The sequence below is a fragment of the Microtus oregoni genome, unplaced genomic scaffold (genome assembly GCF_018167655.1).
Source record: "Microtus oregoni isolate MIOR12 unplaced genomic scaffold, Mior012 000012F_ref0000307, whole genome shotgun sequence".
In the NCBI taxonomy this organism is placed as follows: domain Eukaryota; kingdom Metazoa; phylum Chordata; class Mammalia; order Rodentia; family Cricetidae; genus Microtus; species Microtus oregoni.
Window position 1 is genome coordinate 5,003,913 of NW_024543071.1, and position 20,460 is coordinate 5,024,372.

The following is a 20,460-nucleotide window of genomic DNA, read 5'->3' on the forward strand; positions in this document are numbered from 1 at the left end:
GGCCCCCTCCCCCTTTCCCTTTTGTTCCAAATGTTGTTTTCAGAGCTAGAACTTGGGGTAAAATTCTGTCTAATTGGGATGACGAAGCCTTGCTTGGGGCTTCCTGGGATCCGAGGGCAGGGATTGACCTTGTGTTCTCATTTCTCCAAGCTTTAAGAAATGATTTGAGTCTGATTTGTGGATATAAGCCTGACTTTTAAGCCACATCCCACATTCTGTATATTGTCAGAAATGAAGATTTGACCCCATGCTCAGTTCACCAGAGACTAAATGGAACATTGAGGTCTTATAAAAACCTCTCATAAGCACAGGAATTAACTGGCTGTTACTATTGAGCAAAGAGTCTGTGTGTAAGGCAGACCTGGCTTTTAATATCTTAAAATAGCCAACTTCTGACATGCAAAAATATTTACCACCCTTGGGCATTCTGCTTTCAAAATCCCCTCTATGGCTTTATGAGAAATTCTGGTTGTATCTTTCTCTACAGGCACCCCCAAAAGGCCTAGGTACTCTTTAGGCTGTGAGATGGAGTGAGTCCCATACTTTGGTTTAGGAACTGAGTTCTTGTTTACCTGTTCATTAGCATCACATTGAATTCTGAGAAACACAGTTGGACAAGAATTTCTTGAGGAAGAAAAACACATGTTGTGTCCTAACACTAACCAACTCTAGGGGGCGCTGCTGCAATATGTAGAACCTTGGACAGGCCTGATAGGGGCTAGGATGGAAAAACATGATTTAGAAAATTTCTTAGGTGCTATGCTAACTCTGTATGTCATCTAGCAAACTCCAGGCTGCACGGAGCTCACGTGGAGTTCTGGGAAAGGAAACCTGAACTTCCTAGGGGGATATTGATTGGGTCAGGGATCCCAGATGGTGGGGAAGGGAAGAAGGCAGAGGTGGCCCTGGGAAACATCCCTGCAGAATGGTCATTACCTGTGCACCTTCTGGGTCACTATTCCCTGTTGCACAGCTTGAGTGGATAGCCGGATGAGTCGAGCGTGGCCAGACCTCATTTTCTCCAGCTGACACTTGCCTCAGTGGTCCTTAAGAGTGTAGCATTGGTGGTGGGGACCATTTTCATCTGCCATGCTCTGAGTTGGAAAATAGAACCGAGGAGAGAGTGCCATGAATGTCACTGTGCCAGGCAGGAGAGCCCTGGGTGGAGGCTGGGTGATCAGGTCTCTAGGATGATATAGCCTCGTGGCTGCTGGCTGCATGGGGAAAGTTCTGGGTTTAATGCAAAGTCCTCTCTCGACCCACAGAGATTGTATAGGGAGCAAGGAGAAAGCATAAAGCACCATTACACGCAGACGGTGGACTTGCCTGAAGTCCTGCTGGCCAAGCTGAATGCCATGAACATCAGTGAGGTGAATCTTCCAGACGATGCTGGGTTTAGAGACAGGAGGGCGGTGTGTCTTCATGGGCATGCGTGGTGCCCTGAGCTGTCACTAGGTTGACATTTGTCACTTCTCTGAACAAGGGGATCCACACTTGAGTTTGTTGTGGGCCCTTTAAATAGCTGGTCCAGGGCAAGACAGAAACTAACTGGGGAATGATGCAGGAGAAGTCCCTGCCTTCCCGCGGAGGCCTTTGGAGGCAGAAGCTGAAATGCAATAGAAGCATCTCAGTAGAGCTCCATGTAGCTGGTGGCTGTGCCAAGGACACATCTGGGGATGTTAACTCTTCCCCTCCGTAGTTTCTATAAGAACCCTTCTCCCCACCACTCCCGGTCTTTGGTTGAGGCATTTGGCTATTCTCTATCTTGTATAATGAGTTATCCAAACACAGCCGTAGGCTTTCTTAATCCAATGAGCTTGCTGCTCAATCAGATCTAGGTCTATCAGAATTCAGAGCCTTTGTTTGTAAGCAGTCCCCTCTCTGGCTTCCCCTGCCAAGGCTGGAGGTGGGATAATCTATTCTAAACCACAGTGATTTTTAGCTCCCAGATGGGGCTGTGGATGGGAGAGAGAGAAAGACCCACTGCCAACCAGATTCCTGTTGGAGAAAAACAGAATGTAGGAGACCATCAGATTTGTGCCTTTCTCCCTGCCAGACACGCTATAAGGAATCCTGGAGCCGGCTTCGGGATGGTGGCTACAAGCTGAGATTGGATGCCCTTCCGTTCCAGGCAGCCAAGGCGTCCAGCGACATTATAAGTGATGTAAGCTTCCAATCCGGTGACGACTTTAATCCAAACCTGTTTGCAGTTCTTTTACCTCTCACTCTTGCCTTCTTTTACCTGTGGATATAATATCCTCTCCTGTCCACACTGACTGTGTCAGGGCAACCGGATAATGACAGGTGAGAGAGAGTGCATCTTACACAAAAAATTCCCTAGCCTGGGGCACAAAGCTGAATGCCCAACTGTAAACATGGAACCTGGGCAGATGAAATGTACCCTCCACCAAGAGGTTTCATAAAGCCGGCCTGTGAAGAGCCTGCTAACAATGCCTGCACCTTCTCCCAGCTCGGGCCGCCCAAGTGCTAACGCTTCAGCTGTTTCAAATTGGAGCCTTTTAGTCATTGGGAGTCTTGCATATGAAAGAATAGACTTTTCGACGACTCCTGCGCGTTTCCTTTCAACTCACCCAGTTACTGTCAAAAGAACAAAACATTTTCGCCCAATACCCACCTCTTCCATTCTGTGTCCCTTGTCCCTGAGCCGGTGCTCTCTCCCGCTCTCTTTCCCTTTAGTACAAATACAAAGAAGCATTTGAGAGAATGAAAGGACAGATGCTTGGCTCCCGGGGCTTGGAAGATGACCTCAGCCTCGCACACGCAGTACATGCGACCTCGCTGCAGAGCGGTGTAAGTGGGAGGAGACGGAGGGAGTTCTGGGGCCCACCTGATGACGCTCCTGGCACAGCCAGTTCAGGTCGCTGGCCTCTTGGAAGTGGGTGATGCTTCTGGTGCCAGTTTGCTGTGTAGAGTTATGAAATCACCTCTAGGTTTCAGCTGCTTCCACCATAAAACAAGGTTGGGTTTGTGGAGCCCCTAGTTCCTTGCAGGATGGGCATTCTTTGATTTGGATTTAGGTGGTCTGTGGGATGTGTTTGGTCTGCAGAGATTTGTGTGTGTGTGTGCATGCACACATGTGTGCACTATAGAGCGAATTCCTGCAAATGTTTAGAAATGGAGAAAGATTTATGCAAGAAGTTCTAGATTGCTGGTTAGAAGGTAGACTGGATTCCTGGAGGCTACAATCTGTTGAAGTTGCTCATAGTTTAGCTGTGTAGATAGAGTATGTAATTATTCAGACATACTCGCATACACACATGAACATGGATACACATGCACATACACACATGCACATGGCTATGCATGCGCACACACATGCATATGGGTACATACGCATGCGCACACACACATACACATGGGTACACATGCACACACATGCACATGGGTACACATGCACACACATACATATACACATGCACATGTGTACGCATGCACGCACACACACATACATACACACATGAATGTGGATACACATGCACATACACACATGCACATGATTATGCATATGCGCACACATGCATATGGGTACACATGCATGCACACACATACACATGGGTACACATGCACACACACATGCACACGGTTACACATGCACTCACACATGCATATGGGTACACATGCACACACACATACACATGCACATACACATGCACACGGGTACGCACGCACACACACATACATACACACATGCACATGAGTACACATGCACGTACACACACATCTCACTTCATTCTTATCTGTGCTCACCTAAATGAAGGCGCCTGGTTTGCATTACCCTCTGACTTTGTATTCATTCTGGCTTATTGATAAGGAGACTGAGTGGCTCAGTCCCTTTCTCAGAGTCAGCTAGAAAGAGGCTCCATCATAGAGACAGTGCAGCAGTCTCTCTCTCTCCTTTCTCTCTTCCTCTCCTTCCTCTCCCTCTCCCCTGACCCACAGCTTCATTTTCTCTTTGCCATTTTTTTTCTGTGTGTCTCCCTTTCCCTTTCCTCAACTGTGCTTTCCGTCTTGGGCTGCTGACCCCTGAGGATGGAATTAGATGGGTGGCCTTGGCATTTTTCTAAGAGTGGGGGCACAATCAGTGACAGGAGAGTGGGAGGTTTGGGCCCAGCAGTTGAATTGAAGGGTCAGAGGACAAGTGGCAAAAGGAAAAGGTAGAGACGCTGCACCCAAATTCATAGGAGAGCTGCCTACCTCACAGTTCCTCCCAAGGCTGGTAGGGCTGGACTGAGCTTCTCCCTCATTTTTCAGGCTATACATTGGGCTTGAGGGATGAATATGCTCAGAACTGGCTTTTCTACTCCCATGGGCTCTAAGATTGACCAGGGAATCCTGGAATGTTTGATGACGTTGTTTGCTAGGTGGGGTAGCAGGGGAATCTGTGAACTTAAGCAGATATTGGGGAAAGATACATTGGGTGGAACACGGGTTGCCCAGGAGTGTTCTTGATACTCTAAAATGGATGGCCTAGGAAATCGAGCAAGAGAGTCACTGGTATTAGATCTGCTTCTTGTCTGTATTTTCCCCCGGTGAGAGAGCCGTGACCTGACCCAGGCCAGTGACTTTCAGAGAACAAGAGTTGCAAAGTTAGGGACCAAACTCAAGCATGCTTATTAGGTCAGTGTCTGCAAGGAGGGGTATGGCCTTGCATCAGTATCTCTGGCTGATGGGACAACTGCATCATAGCTGTTGTCCCCAATGGTCCTGTGCAAATAGTAGCTTTGAAATAGTGGCTGTTGATCTGTCTGCCCCTCTAGGTGAATTATAAGAAAGCCTTTGAACACTCAAAGACTCACTTCCATCTGCCGCTGGACATGGTAACCTTGGTGCATGCCAAGAAGGCTCAGAACCTGGCCAGCGACCAGGACTACAGACATCCGCTCCCCCAACACACATCCTTGGCGGAAGACCTGAGGCTGAGCTGTGCCAAGAAAGCTCACAAGTTGCAGAGTGAGGTAAAGAGCCTGGGCCTCTCCCTTGGGGCCCTGCTCCTAGCATTTCATATTACAAGGCAGGGACCCTCAAGTTCCTCTTGGCTCTGTGAAACCCCCAGGAGTTCCTGAGGTCAGAGATCCTAAACTCTTCCAAGCCCAAGAGCTCTCACAGGGTCCGAATGCACAGTTAATTGCAGTGCTCTAGGGAGAACCGTCGCCGGTCCTGGAGTGTTTCTACTGAATTCAAAGCATTGAGATGACCTTATCTAGCCCCTACCATATCCTTACATTAACAGTTCCCTTGTCCAGAGAAAATGTACAAGAGACAGGCAGGCAAATCAGTCATCTAAGGTGAATCAACTGTACTGGAGGAATGGGTGAGATGCCACACGGGTTTGTGGGTTTTCAGGATTTTCCAGTTTTGCCCCTGGTGTTGGGTTGGGTGGAAACCCTTCTTGCTGTTTTATGGGAAGAACATAGATCAAGGCCAGGCAGTCAGGCATTGGCAATGCCTCCCAGGATCGTCTTGGTCCTTGTGAGGTGTCTTTACTTCTCTGGTGGCATGTTTAACCCCTGATACCTGTTCCTTAAGGCAATGAGGCACAGGGGAGTTAGGCAGCCTCACATACATGAAGAAGTGACGCTTGCCCTCCCCAAAGGCAGCAGCATCCCTGGTACCCACCTTCCTTCCCAGCCTGCTAGGTCTGCCTGTTCCAGGCATGCGCAAGCAAGAAGCCCTGTGGAGGAAAGTGAGACCTCTGTCTTGGTTCAGCAGCGTGTGCAAGTCAAGCAGGGCTCAGATCCAGAATCTGTCATCTCTTGGAGCATCGTGCCTGTGGACAGCACTTACTGAATGACACAAACTGTCAGGAACCCGAGTGTAGCTATAGGGATGAGGGAACTGCCATACTCATCTCGGGCCATTTGTCACTTACCCTGTCTGGTGCTGTGGTGACAACCAGAAGGCAGCTCGCCCAGGGGGTGCTCTGCTGTCTAAGGGGCGTAGATTCGGGGACTCTTTAAACTGTCATTCCAAACCACCCAGCTGATTCTTGCTCTTCCCCACACAGGTACAGACCAGAATGGGTCTTTGCCAAGTTATTTTGGATTGATTCATTAGTTCTTCCTTAACCCATGATTAATTAATACCGCCCGCTGCTGCTGGCTTTTGTTTGAAAGATCAGTTAAACCATTTGTACATTTGCCCCAAGACACCTGACTTTCTATCTGCAACCCTCTCCAGCATTTATGATTTGATAGTTCACATTAAAACAGAACTCCGTCCGGCCTCCCTGTCACAACTACTCACAGAGAAGTGACAGCGGATGATTTCCTTCTGACCCACGCGTCCCCAGTCGAGCCTTTACCGAGGCACTCGTGCACCGTTGCTGAGTGGTACCACATCTGTGCACAGACAGATCGATGCTGCCTGGAGTCCTAGGCGTGTGCTCTCAGACAGTGTCCCGAGACCCTGGCTACTCTGGCTTCTTTGTTTGGAGGTTGGCTTTTCTGATGTTTGTCTGTTCCGGGTAGAATCTGTACCGTTCGGACTTGAACTTCATGCGTGGTGTTCCCTGTGTCATCCCTGGCACGCTGGAGATTGAAGGAAGAAAGAAAGCATCCGAGCTCATCAGCAAGGTAAGGTGGAACTCCAGAGTGGGGGATGGTAGTGTGGGATCCATGGCAGACACCTCAGGGGCTTTCTGTCCCCCTGCTCAGGCCATTGGAGGTTAAGCTGTCACCGTTTGCCTAGTGCAATTCTTGTTGGAGTTTCCATTCAGACCGTGAAAGAATGTTTACTGGGGACTGGGGAGATGGCTCAGCAGTAAAGTTCAGTGAGCAAACATGAGGCTCTAAGTTTAGATCCCCAGCACTCACTGAAGCAGCCAGGCACTGTGGTGTGGATCTGTAATCCCAGTTCTCTGGAGGTGGAGGCAGAGGATCCCTGGAGCTCCCTGGCCTACAAGTCTAGCAGAACCCAGTGAGCTCCAGGCTCAGTGAGAGACCTGGAGTGGAGGGGGATAGAGAAAGACAGCCAACATTGATTGACCTCTGGCTTCACACACACACACACACACACACACACACACACACACGCACACACACACACACGCACACACACAAGAATATCAAGTCAGTTCCTCTATTAATACATAAGACTGATTCAGGAGCTCCTAAGATATACTCTTCCTAGGCCCTTTGAAGGGCAGCCCTATGGTACAATGGAGAACAGGCAGGCTTTGGAAACCAACAAATAAAGGATGGAAATTCTAGGTCAGCTCTCATTTGCTTTGTGACCTCAGCCTAGTTACCTGTCCTCTCTGATCCCTGGCTTCTAAATTAGTCACATGGGGTTATACAGAACATCTCAGTTTGGCTTTGTAAGGATTGGCACCGATTCAAGCCCAGGGTTTCTCTGACAACTGTGTTGAAACAGCAGCTATGTTCTTTTCTCGGTAAAAACTAAATAAATAACTAAATAGTCTCAGAATTCTAAGCTCTCTAAGTGCATGGGGAGCCTTACTCACCCTAAGAGGGGACTTGGGTGGATGCTCATGTGGACACAAGGGCGGGGCGATGTGGGAATAGTGGGTAGATGTTGGGCCGCAGCCTGCAAGCTAAGGTGGGCAGACAGGGCCCTGTGTCTGCATTTCCAGAGCAGTCTTTGCATCGAAGCTCTCCAGAACCCATTCCCATCAGAGCCCCGTGTGGATCCTCAAAGGACCCATAGAGGCTGGACTCTGCCTGTGGCCTTCTGAGTCCTGGTACAGTCAGGTGCGGGGTGTGTGTGTGTGTGTGTGTGTGTGTGTGTGTGTATGCACTTGTGTGTGTATGTACACGGGGCCTAGGTGTTATTCCTCAGGGGCCATCCACCTTGTTCTCTGAGACAGGGTTTCTTCCTGACCTGAAACTTCCTAAGTAGTCTAAGCAGGCTGGCCAGTGAGCCCCAGGGATCTGCTCGTCTCTGCCTCCCCAGTGCTGGGGTTACAAGTGTGGAACCCCACGTGCAGAGTTTCTCAGGCGTGGGGTTTTGAAGGCACACAGTTGGCATCATGCATCCTTAATGAAGAAGACACCAAGCCTTATCAGGTCCAGGCTACAGGTGCAGTTGGTGCTGGTCTCCTGGACAGGGAGGTGACTAGCTGGGCTCTAGAATGATGGGCTGGGCAAGGGGAGGCTTTAGTGGTGGCAGCATACACTTATAGTTCCAGTGTAGGGAAGGCAGAGGCAGGGGGATTCTGGAGATCTCTGGTTAGCAAGGCTCACATCCAGTGAGAGATGTGTCTCAAAACAAAGATATTTATATTGTTCCTGAGGAACAATACCCCCAATTATCCTCTGGGATTCACATGTATGTGCACATAGAAATACAGAAATGCATATGTGTACACACACATCATACACATCCACACACACTGAACATATCACACACACACCACACACACACAGCATCACACATATATACCACACACATTACTCACACATACACTATACACACAACACACACTCACACCATACACACAACACACACATACACCACACACACACACAGAATACTCACATGCATGTCACACACACATATACCACACACTCACTTACACATATACTACACATGCACAGAGCATGTACACAGCATACACACACACAGCACATGCACATACACACAAACTTACACATACAATACACAGACACACACACCTTTAATTAAGATTTACAGCATTAACTGTTTTCTCCCTTACCAAGCCATCTTTTCCTCCTTTCTCAGAGTAAATACCGCCAACATCCTGGGTCATTCAAGTACACAGCTGTGACTGATACTCCAGGCCTTCTGCATGCCAAGTTCAGCAACCAGATCACCAATGAGGTGAACTCTCCAGGGCTGTTCAAGGATGGCTAGATTTAAAGGGGGAGGGGGATGCATGAATTATTACGGGCCAAGAGGGAGAAACGCATTTGAGTTTATGAGGGATCTGGAAAGAAAAGAACATTTCATATGGAACCTAACACATCTTCTGGAGGAAAGGAAGGTGTAGCGCCACTCTGTAGAAGGAGCAGCGGGCTGCATTCCCGGCGCCCAGCCGCCCGACTAGTTTTCACCCAAAATAATAACACACAAACTGTATGTTTTTAAACACTGCTTGGCCCATTAGTTTCAGTCTCTTATTGGCTGATTCTCTCATCTAGATTAACCCATTTCTAATAATCTGTGTAGCACCATGAGTGCATCTTGGAGAGGAGAGCTATAGCGTCTGTCTCACTTCCCTTCTTCCCAGCATTCTGTTTACTCAGCCTACCTAATTTTCTGTCCTATCAAAGGGCCAAGGCAGTTTCTTTATTAACCAATGAAAATAACACATAGACAGATGACCCTCCTCCATCAGGAAGGAGTTGGGCATTTGCTTTAGGCTGTGGTCTGGCTCCTCTGGACGGGGGCAGGCTGGAATCCCAGCCTCAGGTCACACCCTAGAGTGACTGGATCCAAAGAGACACCAGACAAGGCCGTCAGCTGACTCCTTCACACATATGAATCTGAGAAATGCTGGCGTGTGCTTCTGTTCTAGGCAGATGGTGGCAAACCAATATAATGTTCATTTATGGAGGCCTTGTGGTTACCCAAGGGCAGGTCTGGAGTACAACATCTGTCTGGATTCTTGAACCTTTGCCTTGTCTGAACCTCACTCCCAAGTATAAAATAACAGGAAGGGAAGGGGTCTCCTCTGCCGAAATGATCTCCCCTGCCCGCTGGCTTGCCATTCTGCTGCGGCTCTCACGCCAGCCGAGCAGACATAGGTTAGCAGATCGTTTTCGCTTTTTAAGGTTCTCCAAACTCTAGCTTTCAGAAGCTACGTGGAAATTGGCTATTTTTGCTATTCGCCTCCACATCTGACCCAAACCTTCTGAAGCTGGAGGTGTCACCTGAGGATAACGACGCCCCAAAGAGACAGAGCTCATCATCTTGCACAGAGAGGCCATCACTTGCCCTCGCTCTGTCTTTCTAAATTGTGGGCGGTGGGGTGACTGTGTTTTACGAGGGGCTCTGACCTTGTGGAAGTCAGCAAGCACTGGCCACTTCTGAGCACAGGGACAAGTCTTCCAGCGCAGCTTGCTCTCTGATACCAGGAAAGGGTGAAGACCAGGGCTGCCTTTTTCTATCGGAAGCTCTTCTGCTGTAAGCCCCAGGTCTCAGATGGTCTGTGCTGTATCAGGGGAACGGATTTCAGGATAGTCTCCACCTGTTCACCTTCTGCAGCATCTAGTGGAACAAACTGCAGTTCATTACACGGTTCTTCCGTTTTACTCGATTTCACTCACACACCCTGACTTTACCGAAGGGAATGTCCTGGTAACCCAGGCTGCAGCTGTGTCCAAGGTGCTTTCCGCTGGCATGCTTTCCCAACTGCACACACAGGACATGCACACCGCTTGTCAAGGAGGTGTCCACTGCCAAGCTTCTCACTGTTCATTTATTTTTTTCACTTGGGTTCAGCGTCTCTACAAAGCAGCTGGCGAGGATGCCCGACACCAGTACACCATGACCCTTGGTTTGCCCGAGTTCGCCCGAGCGAAAGCCAATGCAGACAACCTGAGCGAGGCAAGTTTTCCTCCCCGCTGAAGTTCAAGCGTGTTCCAAAGTCACCAGCGTGGTGTCACTCAAGTGATCTGACGGCCACCTCTCCACCGTTTGCTGAAGCTTCTACAAAAGGACCCATGTAAAATCTATGTGTGTTATATGTACATGTATGCTCAGAGCCTACCACGGGGCACAGCTAACAAGAGTTTGCTCTGTGAAACAGAGATCATTTGCCACTCACAAGTGGATTACAGGACACCATGCTACAAATGAGAGGGCATGCAGCCTTTGTTCATTGATTCATGTATTTTTTAAAAAGATATACATGTATTCCCATTTTAGGCAAAATACAAGGAGTCTTGGCATAATCTTCGTGCTCAAGGCTACAAGCTGACGATAGATGCTCTGCCATTCCAGGCTGCGCGGGCATCCGGGGACATAGCCAGTGATGTGAGTGGACGCTCTGACCTTCATCTTGCCTTCTCTCTGTTAACTTCATAGAAAACAATGTGTGAGGCTGATTTTTCCCAAATTAAAGCAAATCTATACTTGTGTGAGACAAGACATCACCTGCAGAATCTGTTAGCTCTGAACGAGGTCCTTAGGGCATAACATGGTTTAAATTCACGCTGAGGTCTCTGGCTGAAGGAGCCCGTGACTCAGGTCTTACTGCAAAGTGCAGACAGGGGTCACATGGGAGCTGCCTGTCTGCAGCCCCGCCCAGAACAAGGACAGAAAGGAGATGGCGGTCGCCTCCCCTTGCCTCAGTCTCTCCCCTCCACAATCCACCAGCTGTGCTTCCTATGTCCATAGCTTTGGAATACGAAGGTGACTTCTCTTTCCTACAAACAAATCACAGAAAACGTGGATTTCAAGTGAGCAGAACCTGCCTTTGGGGTTTAATGTTTTTTCCAAATATGAGTGGATAAAATACAAGTTTCTTTTTTTGCCCTTTTTGATGAAATTCCTTTAGGCCACAGGATACCCAAGGGGAGCAGGGTGCTTCCTGAGGTTCTAAGGATCTGATTTTAATTAGATAGGAAGGGAGGTCTAATGTTTTCATCCTTCAGCCCTGAGGGAGGGAAGGAGGGAGAAAAGAAGGAAGGGAGGGAGGGAGGCATGCTTCGGGCCAAAGGCCTGTGATAGCTCTTAGAGTCACGACTACCTGGATCATAAGAGGTGCTCCCTCCCCTTGGCCCGTGATAAAGTTAACCAAGCAGACACACATGCTTATGTCCTGTTGAGAGGTGAGTACATGCTAGCTGCATGCTGGCCCCTGACCAGCTGGCTGTCCCTTCTAGTTTCTCTATAGGCATGACTTCGTGAAGGAGCGGGGACGGCTCATTGGGGTCCGCAGTGTGAGCGATGACCCAAGGCTACAGCACTGCCAGCGGATGGGCCAGCTGCAGAGCGAGAATCAGTACAAGAAGGAGGCGGCCCAAAGCCAAGCCCAGTGCCACCTCCCCATGGATATGGTGCACCTGGTCCACGCCAGGAAGGCCCAGGCCCTGGCCAGTGACCATGACTACCGGACACAGTGCCACGAGTTCACTGCTCTGCCGGAGGATCTGAAGATGGCCTGGGCCAAGAAAGCCCATGCCCTACAGAGTGAGGTAGGGCTTACACAGTGTTGACACTCCCACCTTTGTTGCACTATACCCGGGGTTCATCTTTGACCTTTTGAACCCTCTCCGTCCTTGTTTGGCCTATCCTCCAGGTGGGGATTATTTCCTCAGCTGACATTTATTGAGCAGCTACTATATGGCCAGCACATTGCTGGCTTATCTTGTTTGTTGTCTCTCTTCACCTGAATATCTGTTCTGAGTTTCTGACTTCCCCTCCCATACACTGTCCTGTCCTCTTCTCTCTTTTCCTCTCCTCCCTTCAATTCTTCTCTCCTTCCGGGAGAATGCAGTTTTCGGGAAAGGAGTAAAAAAATATCTCCTGTGCTTGTGGAACTTCCACTGCTTTGGGGGAAGACTAATGGTGATTGATATGGGCCAATACCTTATATCTCGGATGGTGATACATGCTAGGGAGATAAGTAGAACACAGAAGTGGGGTGGGAAGGTGTGTGTGTCTCTGTGTGTGTGTTTATGCATATATGCAATCTTTCAGGGGGTTTTGGGGGGCAGGGACTTGCTATTTAGCCCAGGATGGCCTCAGATGTGACCTGCTTCTGCCTCAACTTGTGAAGTGCTGTGGTTATGGTGGTACCCACATGCGCCACCACCCAGCCTATGTGCCATTTACAGCAGGGCATCTCTAGTTCTCAGTGGAACGGCAACATCTGAACAAAGGCCTAAAGGAGGGAAGGGAAGGGGATAGAGAAATCTATACAAATAGGACAGTAAGTTCCGAGACAAAGACACGCGCAGGAACAGTCGTGGCATGGGTGGTGGCAAACAGAACCCGTGAGTAAAGCTGGGGAGATGGCGCAGCTACCAAAGCACTTGGCATAGAAGTGAGAGGACCAGAGTTTAAACCCTCAAGTCCCACATAAAAGCCAGCACTTAGATAATAGAGGCAGGAGTCCCCAGATCAAGCTGGATAGCTTGGCTTAGCCAGAAATCAGCAAACTTCAGGTTCCGTGTGGAACCCTGCCTCAATCAATAAAGTGCAGATTGATTGCAGGACATGCCCAATGCCAACTGCAGGCTTGTACATGCGCATACACATGTGCACGCCACACACACTTGTGATGTGAACATGTATGTGTACACTATGAACACCACACACACACACACACACACACACACACACACACACACACACGATGTGGATGAATGACCAGGTCTCAGGGGATGGAGCAGAGAGCATTGGCCTACAGATGGGAAGGATGGGCTGAAGGGCTACGGTAATGCAGCCATGGCTGATACTGACTGACATCTTTGCCTTTGCTGCAGCTCTGGGCGGGGACAGCTGGTAGGGTGGGCTTGGTAAGGTGGGCTCACTTTCTACTCTCCAAACTCCTGCTCTCTTGGAGGATCTTAATGCAGTAGTGAACTTGGGTCAACAGGTGTAGTCCCAAAGGCTCTCAAAGGAGAGAGCTTGCTCTAGTCGAGAGCAAGGACGAGCCGGGGCAGGGGTGGGACGAGCCGGGGCAGGGGTGGGACGAGCCGGGGCAGGGGTGGGACGAGCCGGGGCAGGGGTGGGATGAGCCGGGGCAGGGTGGGTTAGAAACAGTTCTACCCCGTGTCATGTAGAAAGGCTCTGGGTCCTCATTTCTGAGGTGCACATCCAACTCCCCCACACTGGCCATGCGAGCTTGCACAGGTCCTTCATCCTTACCCAATCTTGGACTTGGTGACAATAGTGAAGTCACCATATGTGATGGGTATGTAGGGCGCACAGAGTGGCAGGCATAATGCCACCCATCATCTTTCTGCGCCCTATGACAATGCTAAGAAGAAACAACTTCCAGTTTAGACTGTAAGCTGTTGGTTAGCCCTTGTCACATCTTCATACCTTTGGGAGATCTTGGGCCGAATGGTGGAAGTGTGTTCTGAGTGCTGCGGGACACTTAGCGGCACCCTAGGTCTCAAGCTTATATTACCAAAGTAGAAAGGTGTCTCCAGGCATTTCCACACGTCCCTGGGGAAGTTGAGAAACCAGTTTTTAGCTGAGAACTGCTCTGTATGAAATGCTTAGCTTGAAGCCTGGCCCACAGAGTCCTAGAAGAGACAGCTGCTTTCCTATGTCCCCCACCGAGTCCCCAGTTCTGGCTGCCCTCAGAGAAGTGTCTGCTCTTAGTTCAATCATATATGGCAATGAGCAGGGTATCACACACAAATGGTTATTGACTGCTATAATAATGACCTTATTAATGAATGATTCATCACACTGTGTTGCTGAGCCAGAAGGTGGATGTTCACCCAGCTCTGCCCTTAGCTGGCTAGGTGACCCTGAGTAGTTATTTTATTTCTTGGACTGCATCCCAGAAACAGAAAAGCAGCAAGGTTTGATCTGGCCCATGATCTCAGACTTTTGAGAGTCAAGGGAAATTTTCTCTTAACAATAGGGTCAGCATAATGCCAACTTTTACATTACCAAGGAAAGAGAAAAGAAAAAAAAACTAATACCACCTAAAGCTATGATTTATGCTACTGTTATTTTTGAAAAGAAAGAAAAAGTTTAACATTTAAAAACTATCGAGAACATACTCTCAAAAGGAGAAATGGTAGCTGGCAACTATATGTTAAAAATTAAAAACAGGATCTGATTTACAGTTATGAAGACTAAGAAATGATTGCTTCAGTTTCACTTGACCTTGTGATCCCCGTGTAGTGCTTTTAGCCTATGATTGGTGAGATGCATGAAGCCCGAACTTCAGCTCTCTTTCACAGTGAGGGGGTAATGCCCAGGGTTTCGGCTTCACGGCAGTCATTATCAAATGTTCGTGGTGCATGGCTAGATTATATAGAAGAGGAAACACATGCTCCACTTGAGCTCATCAGTCTGTTTCTTTAAAAACAGTGTGTGTGTGTGTGTGTGTGTGTGTGTGTGTGCGTGCATGTGTGTGTGCATCCTATGCGAATATAATGCCTGCAGAGGCCAGAAGGGAGCATCATACCCTCTGGAATTGGAGATACAAGCAGTTGTGGGTTGGCTTGTATGGTTGCTGGGTGCTGGGAACTGAGGTATGGTCCTCTGTAGGAGCAGCAAGTGCTCTTAACTGCAGGGCCACCCTAGCACCTCAACAAAAGTTCATTGGTTGCACTACGTCCCCTGTGTTTCCCTGCCCTGGCCAGGAAGAAAGCATTAGGATGTACCAGAAGGTCTGAGAGACACTCCCCACTTGGGCTAACCTCTATAAGGCCATGATTCCTGGTGTCATGTCAAATTCTGCTTTCATTTGAAGGACCCTTGAGATGCATGCTGGCCTGGGGGCATCCATCATGAACACATGGCAGTGACCTCCAGACCCTGTTTGGTCTTTTATGAGTCTATTGTTCTCTGCTCCTGCATGATGTCATAGCAGGACTGTAAAAGGTCTTGAAATGTACTGTGCCCCACCCTTTCCCAGTGTGGTGTGGTAAGAACCCCTACTTCCTGGGCTAGGTATTAGTGTGAATACTTTGCATGACCTCATTTTATATAAAGATAGGTATAAGTCTCACTCTTGCTTTTACAGATGCAGATGTGAGATCCTCATCATCTAAGTCATCGACCTTGGGTCACAACCTGGCAGGGAAATGACTTTCTCAAGACCCTAGAACTAAAAAGAGACGGGGCAGGTCTTCTGGTGTCCTGACCCTTGGTCCAGTCTCTTGGGCTTCCGTAGGCGACTGTATTATGACCCAGACACTCTAGTCTGTATTCTTGATGCCTTCCAGTGTCACGTACCCAGAGCCCAGAAGCCCATAGCTCATCTCAATGTCCAAAGCATCATTTGATCAGTAAAGCTAATCTGTGGGTGAGAACAAGAACTCCTCCTTTACAAGACAAAATGAGTGTGCACTGAGATAATAAAACATTCCCTCATAGCCAGTGGGGATGCTATTTCTTATACAGTGACAAATACACCCTTCCTCCTGGTACTGCCTGGGTATAGTTGCTTGTATGGTATCCACACTCATCACTTGGCAAGAGATTGCTCCAAAATAAGGGTGCTTACAAAGTCACAACCACAAATCCTCAAGTGGGCTCCAACGTTAGTATAAGGAAAAACAGAATCTGCCATTTGGACAGGTCAGATTGGGGCGGGCAGTTTGCGAAGATTTATTCTTAGGTTTGTTCTCTGAAGCCGTCTTTCGATTGCTGACTTTCCTCAGCTCCCCTCCTCTCTCCCTCCTTTGATGGTGAGGTCTAGGGCAGGTGTGTTGTTTTTGGGGTTTGTGTGAATAGTCAACGCTGGGTTGGGGAGAGATGTCAACAGATGATGTGTTTATCAGAGTCAGAGGCACAGCCGGATCTTTGGGGACCTACATCTTGCTTCTTACTTACCTATAATCGTACTGTTTGGCCCAACAAAAGACAAGTTGAAAGAGTGCCCCCACCCCATCTGGCTCATGAAAGGAGCAGGACCCGGCTGTGAAGAGGCCCTGTAGGACTATTCTCTCCAACTTAGAAATTTATCCAATTTTCGCTGCTCTTTATCGGAGCGGAAGGCAAAAGCCTTGCTGGTGTAGACTGAAAAGACACGGTTTGAAAAGCGATCTTACTGACATGGGGTTTAGAAACCTGCTCCCGAGCCCGACTGATGCCTCCCTTCACCAGTCAGAAAGCAGTGTGGAATTGGCACAGGGGCATTAACCGGCAGACAGTAGATCAGAAACGGGCCGGCTTTGAGGCCCGCTGTGAGAAGAGCTGTGGAGCCTGAAATGAAAGAGAACTAAAAAGGCCGAGAGGCTGGCATCCGGAGCGGTGTTTTGCGTTACAGCAGGGCTTATATCTAAATTAGAGAAATGCCATCAACTCCGTTTAGATCCAAATTTCAGATTTCCTTAGAGAGGCTTTTTCCACCTTTAAAAATACCGAATTTCCATAAAGAGGAGAAGAAAGGTGACCGGGTGACGGTGTCATTGTAGGCAATGTAGACAGATCAAGGGCTCCTGATTAGATTTGACAGTTTAGGGGCTCCAATCACAGCCACTGTTGTAATGCTCCTGTTTATTTCCTCCTGGGAATGGTGCCGCTGGCCTAATCTTCTAAGCCCTTACAGTGGAGAGAGAGAGAGAGAGAGAGAGAGAGAGAGAGAGAGAGAGGATAAGGCTTTGCCTGGTTTTGCAATATAAGCAAATCATACTGAGTTGCCACTGGAGGCTGGGGAGTAAACTGAGGCACCACAGGATTAAAAGGACTTACTCATTGATAGCTCATCATGTTTAGATCTACTTTAGTTCTTAAACTCGGTGGCCACTGTCTGAGGAACAGAAATCTAATGGTCTCTTGTCCCTAGGGACTCTTAGGATTTTCACGAGGATCGTCTTGACCTTCAAAGGTGACAGAGAGACTGAGTTGCACGTTGGTAAAGAAATTTACTCTGAGTCATAGCAGCTTCGATCCGGGGCTTAAACCCCTTTGATCAGCTGAACGGTGTGTAGATCACTTTTGTTTGGCAGGTGGTAGATTGCCTCACTTGCAGAGTGAACCCAAATAATCCTGGTTGATCCTTGGATTTGAGCACATAGCTCTTTCTTTAAATGCTTGTCCATGGACATCACCGCTGTCAGCTTCAAGCCATGCTAACGTCTTGTACCTTTCTTGTATCCTGTTACTTTATACATGGAAAATGTGCAAACTCAAAACATTTGGACTTAGGATTGTCTCTCAGTGAAGTCACCGAACTGTTGGGATAAAGCATGATTTATTATTCTTTATTGTTATTATTCTTATTACAAAGCAAGGGCCTTGCGGAAATGTCCTCAGGGTGCTGGGCACTGTCCTGACAGAAGCTCTCCACTTTCTTTCTGCAGTTTCGCTACAGGTCAGACTTGATGGGGATGAAGGGCACAGGATGGCTGGCTCTGAGATCTCCTCAGATAGAGAGTGCCAGGAAGGCTGGAGAGCTTATCAGCGAGGTACCAGCAGCCCGACCTCCCGAGTGACGTGGGCAGCCTGAGCAGTTCCTTTTGAACAGAGAACTTCTTTACACAGTGGAGATCATGCCAAGATGAACCCAAGCCTTGATGGACTCCAAGCATTTTCTTTTTCTGGAACTATTTGCAATCCAAACCTAAAACAATGTTATTTCCCTGCTACTAATTCTTCAAGTGTCAAGGAGTTGAAGGCATTAGCACCATTAGGAGCTTCTTATCAGATACATTATGACCAGTTATCCTCTGGGTGCGCCACTGTCTTCATTGGCAATTCAGGAAATCTATATTTACCACTGAGTTTGGTCCAGTATACAGAGGTCACGTGGCTTCTGAGGGTATTAAAAGTTACACAGGGCTAGTAATACCCACTGATTGATAGCTGGGGACCTCTGTCCTTCAATGTCCTTAGATACTGCCAGCTTTGATTTTCTACTAACAGAATGTGCTTGGGGAGTGTCTAAGCAAGGCTCCTTGGATTGTAACACTTCCCTTGACAGTCAAGAATCCTTCTTTAAGAAATTAATGTCTGCCACAGGCTTTCAGTCCTTCCCATGCTCTTGACTGTTAGGTTCCTATAAAGCAGAGTGGCTTGTCTTCTGATACACCATTGTCATATGGGCATTTGGTCCCAAGAAGCCAGGATTAAAGATGGAAGTGACGTTTAACCATGCATCAGGGCAATCTTTTCCTTTATAGACCAAGTACCGTGAAAAACCAGACAGTATCAAGTTCACCACGGTGGTAGATTCTCCAGACCTTCTTCATGCCAAGAACAGCTATTTGCACTGCAATGAGGTGGGTTCTTCCTCTAACCCTGGGCAGAGGATGGGATGCTGTGGCTTGGTGCTTGATGGGGTGCAAGCCATTTGGGTGATGTGGGCCTGTTGCTCATCTCTTCTCACCTCACTCTCATTTGAAGGGGGGAGCAGGTGGGAGAATGCTGAGGGCAACCCTTCCTTACACAGTCTAATGAATTTAAAGAGGGTTGAATAACTAAAGGCAAAGAAAGCTTGAAGCAAATGCCAGGAACACAGCGTCCTTTACAAATCTTTTCAAACTGTGTGGTTCGAGTTATCATCGCAATGATACCTAGCATTACTGATATTCTCTCACCAAACATGAAATCAGACACACCTTAATTGCTCATGTATGCAATGGAATTAAAAGGCTTAATTTAACCCCGCTAGAGAAGAAAAAAAGATTGGTTTTGTTCAAAGCTTCCTTCTGCCTTTGCTGCCTGTTTCCTCGTTCAGGGGACAGGAGGCTGCATGTCCCTGCCCCCCCAAACTGTCAAGGTTTTCCATTCTCTGTGCAGTTAGAGGACTGCCCCTTCCTCCCACAGCCCAAATGCTGCCTTGAGTAGTTCTCATTTTCAAAGCCTGAGTGGGTTTGAGAACTGATGGGAACAGAGTGTCTACACCTGCAGGAATAGATGGGATCCAAGTGCTTCCTGAGGTTGTTGGCAACACTGCTCTAAAAAGGGAAACCTAGACAAAACATTAATCTTAAAATTTGTGTCTTTGTGTGATTTGGGTCAACCATGAAAACCTTAAGGTTTTAAACACAAAGACATTTAATAAATTTTAAAATAAAAAAGGCCCGTTTGTTTTTAATTACTTCTGTTCATGTTGACCAGCCGAGCCTCAGAGGCCTGGGAGTAGTCTCTTGTTACCAGTGATCACACTCGTTGGCTTGCAGAGGGTCTGACACCCGTTTCAGGCAGAGTACATTACACAGGCATGGCCTACCAGGGAGTTGGTTTATGGTCCATTTGGAGCAGATCATGGCAAATATTTTAACAATGTTCACCATACATGACCCTGGCCTCATAGGGACCTTCTACTCACCAGACGCTTCTAGAAGGATTGTTTGCAAGAGTAGCACTGAATCCCACTTCCTGTGGCAAAGGGGAGGGCAGGATAGGCCATCAACCATTTTTCTCTTGAACTTTTACCAAGTGTGACTGTACCTAGGCTCTGCCCTGACCGTTGGTCTGTCTCCCCCACAGCGCCTGTACAGGTCAGGGGATGCAGACTCCCTGCACAGGTACACCCCCATTCCAGACCATCCGGATTTCACCCGAGCACGGTTGAACGCCATGTACCTGAGTGACGTAAGTAGGGCTTGTGTGACATGTGCCTGCTTGAATTGATTTTACTGGTTGTTATTATTATTATTAAGTCCTAAGAAGAAGGGCATGAAAATAAAAGAACCCGGGACCGAGAGCAGGACAAACTGCTGTGTGACTCCTATCAACTTCCTGGGTCTCAGTTTCCTTACCTGTAAAATGGGAAGAAATGGAGCTGAGCTAAATGGGAGTCTCTTGTAGCTTTGACATTCCGATTCTAGGCTGGGCTCTGAAGACCTCGGTTATGTGGCTTCTCATGGTCAG

General features: G+C 48.2%; 1 protein-coding gene across 7 annotated transcripts in view; it reads left to right on the top strand.

The window, feature by feature from the left end:
- The window catches only part of LOC121454169 (nebulin related anchoring protein), a 70,412-nt gene that overhangs the window by 43,537 nt on the left and 6,415 nt on the right, over positions 1 to 20,460 (top strand). For 5 of the 7 annotated variants that reach the window (XM_041661389.1, XM_041661391.1, XM_041661392.1 and 2 more), the window contains 12 exons: positions 1,266 to 1,370; positions 2,057 to 2,164; positions 2,698 to 2,811; positions 4,779 to 4,976; positions 6,489 to 6,593; positions 8,722 to 8,820; positions 10,444 to 10,548; positions 10,870 to 10,977; positions 11,829 to 12,140; positions 17,946 to 18,050; positions 18,765 to 18,863; positions 20,077 to 20,181. In XM_041661389.1, the coding sequence (XP_041517323.1) occupies positions 1,266 to 1,370; positions 2,057 to 2,164; positions 2,698 to 2,811; positions 4,779 to 4,976; positions 6,489 to 6,593; positions 8,722 to 8,820; positions 10,444 to 10,548; positions 10,870 to 10,977; positions 11,829 to 12,140; positions 17,946 to 18,050; positions 18,765 to 18,863; positions 20,077 to 20,181 (1,563 nt within the window). The remainder of the gene's footprint in view (positions 1 to 1,265; positions 1,371 to 2,056; positions 2,165 to 2,697; positions 2,812 to 4,778; positions 4,977 to 6,488; positions 6,594 to 8,721; positions 8,821 to 10,443; positions 10,549 to 10,869; positions 10,978 to 11,828; positions 12,141 to 17,945; positions 18,051 to 18,764; positions 18,864 to 20,076; positions 20,182 to 20,460) is intronic. The other 2 variants (XM_041661393.1, XM_041661395.1) reach the window with 2 other exon arrangements.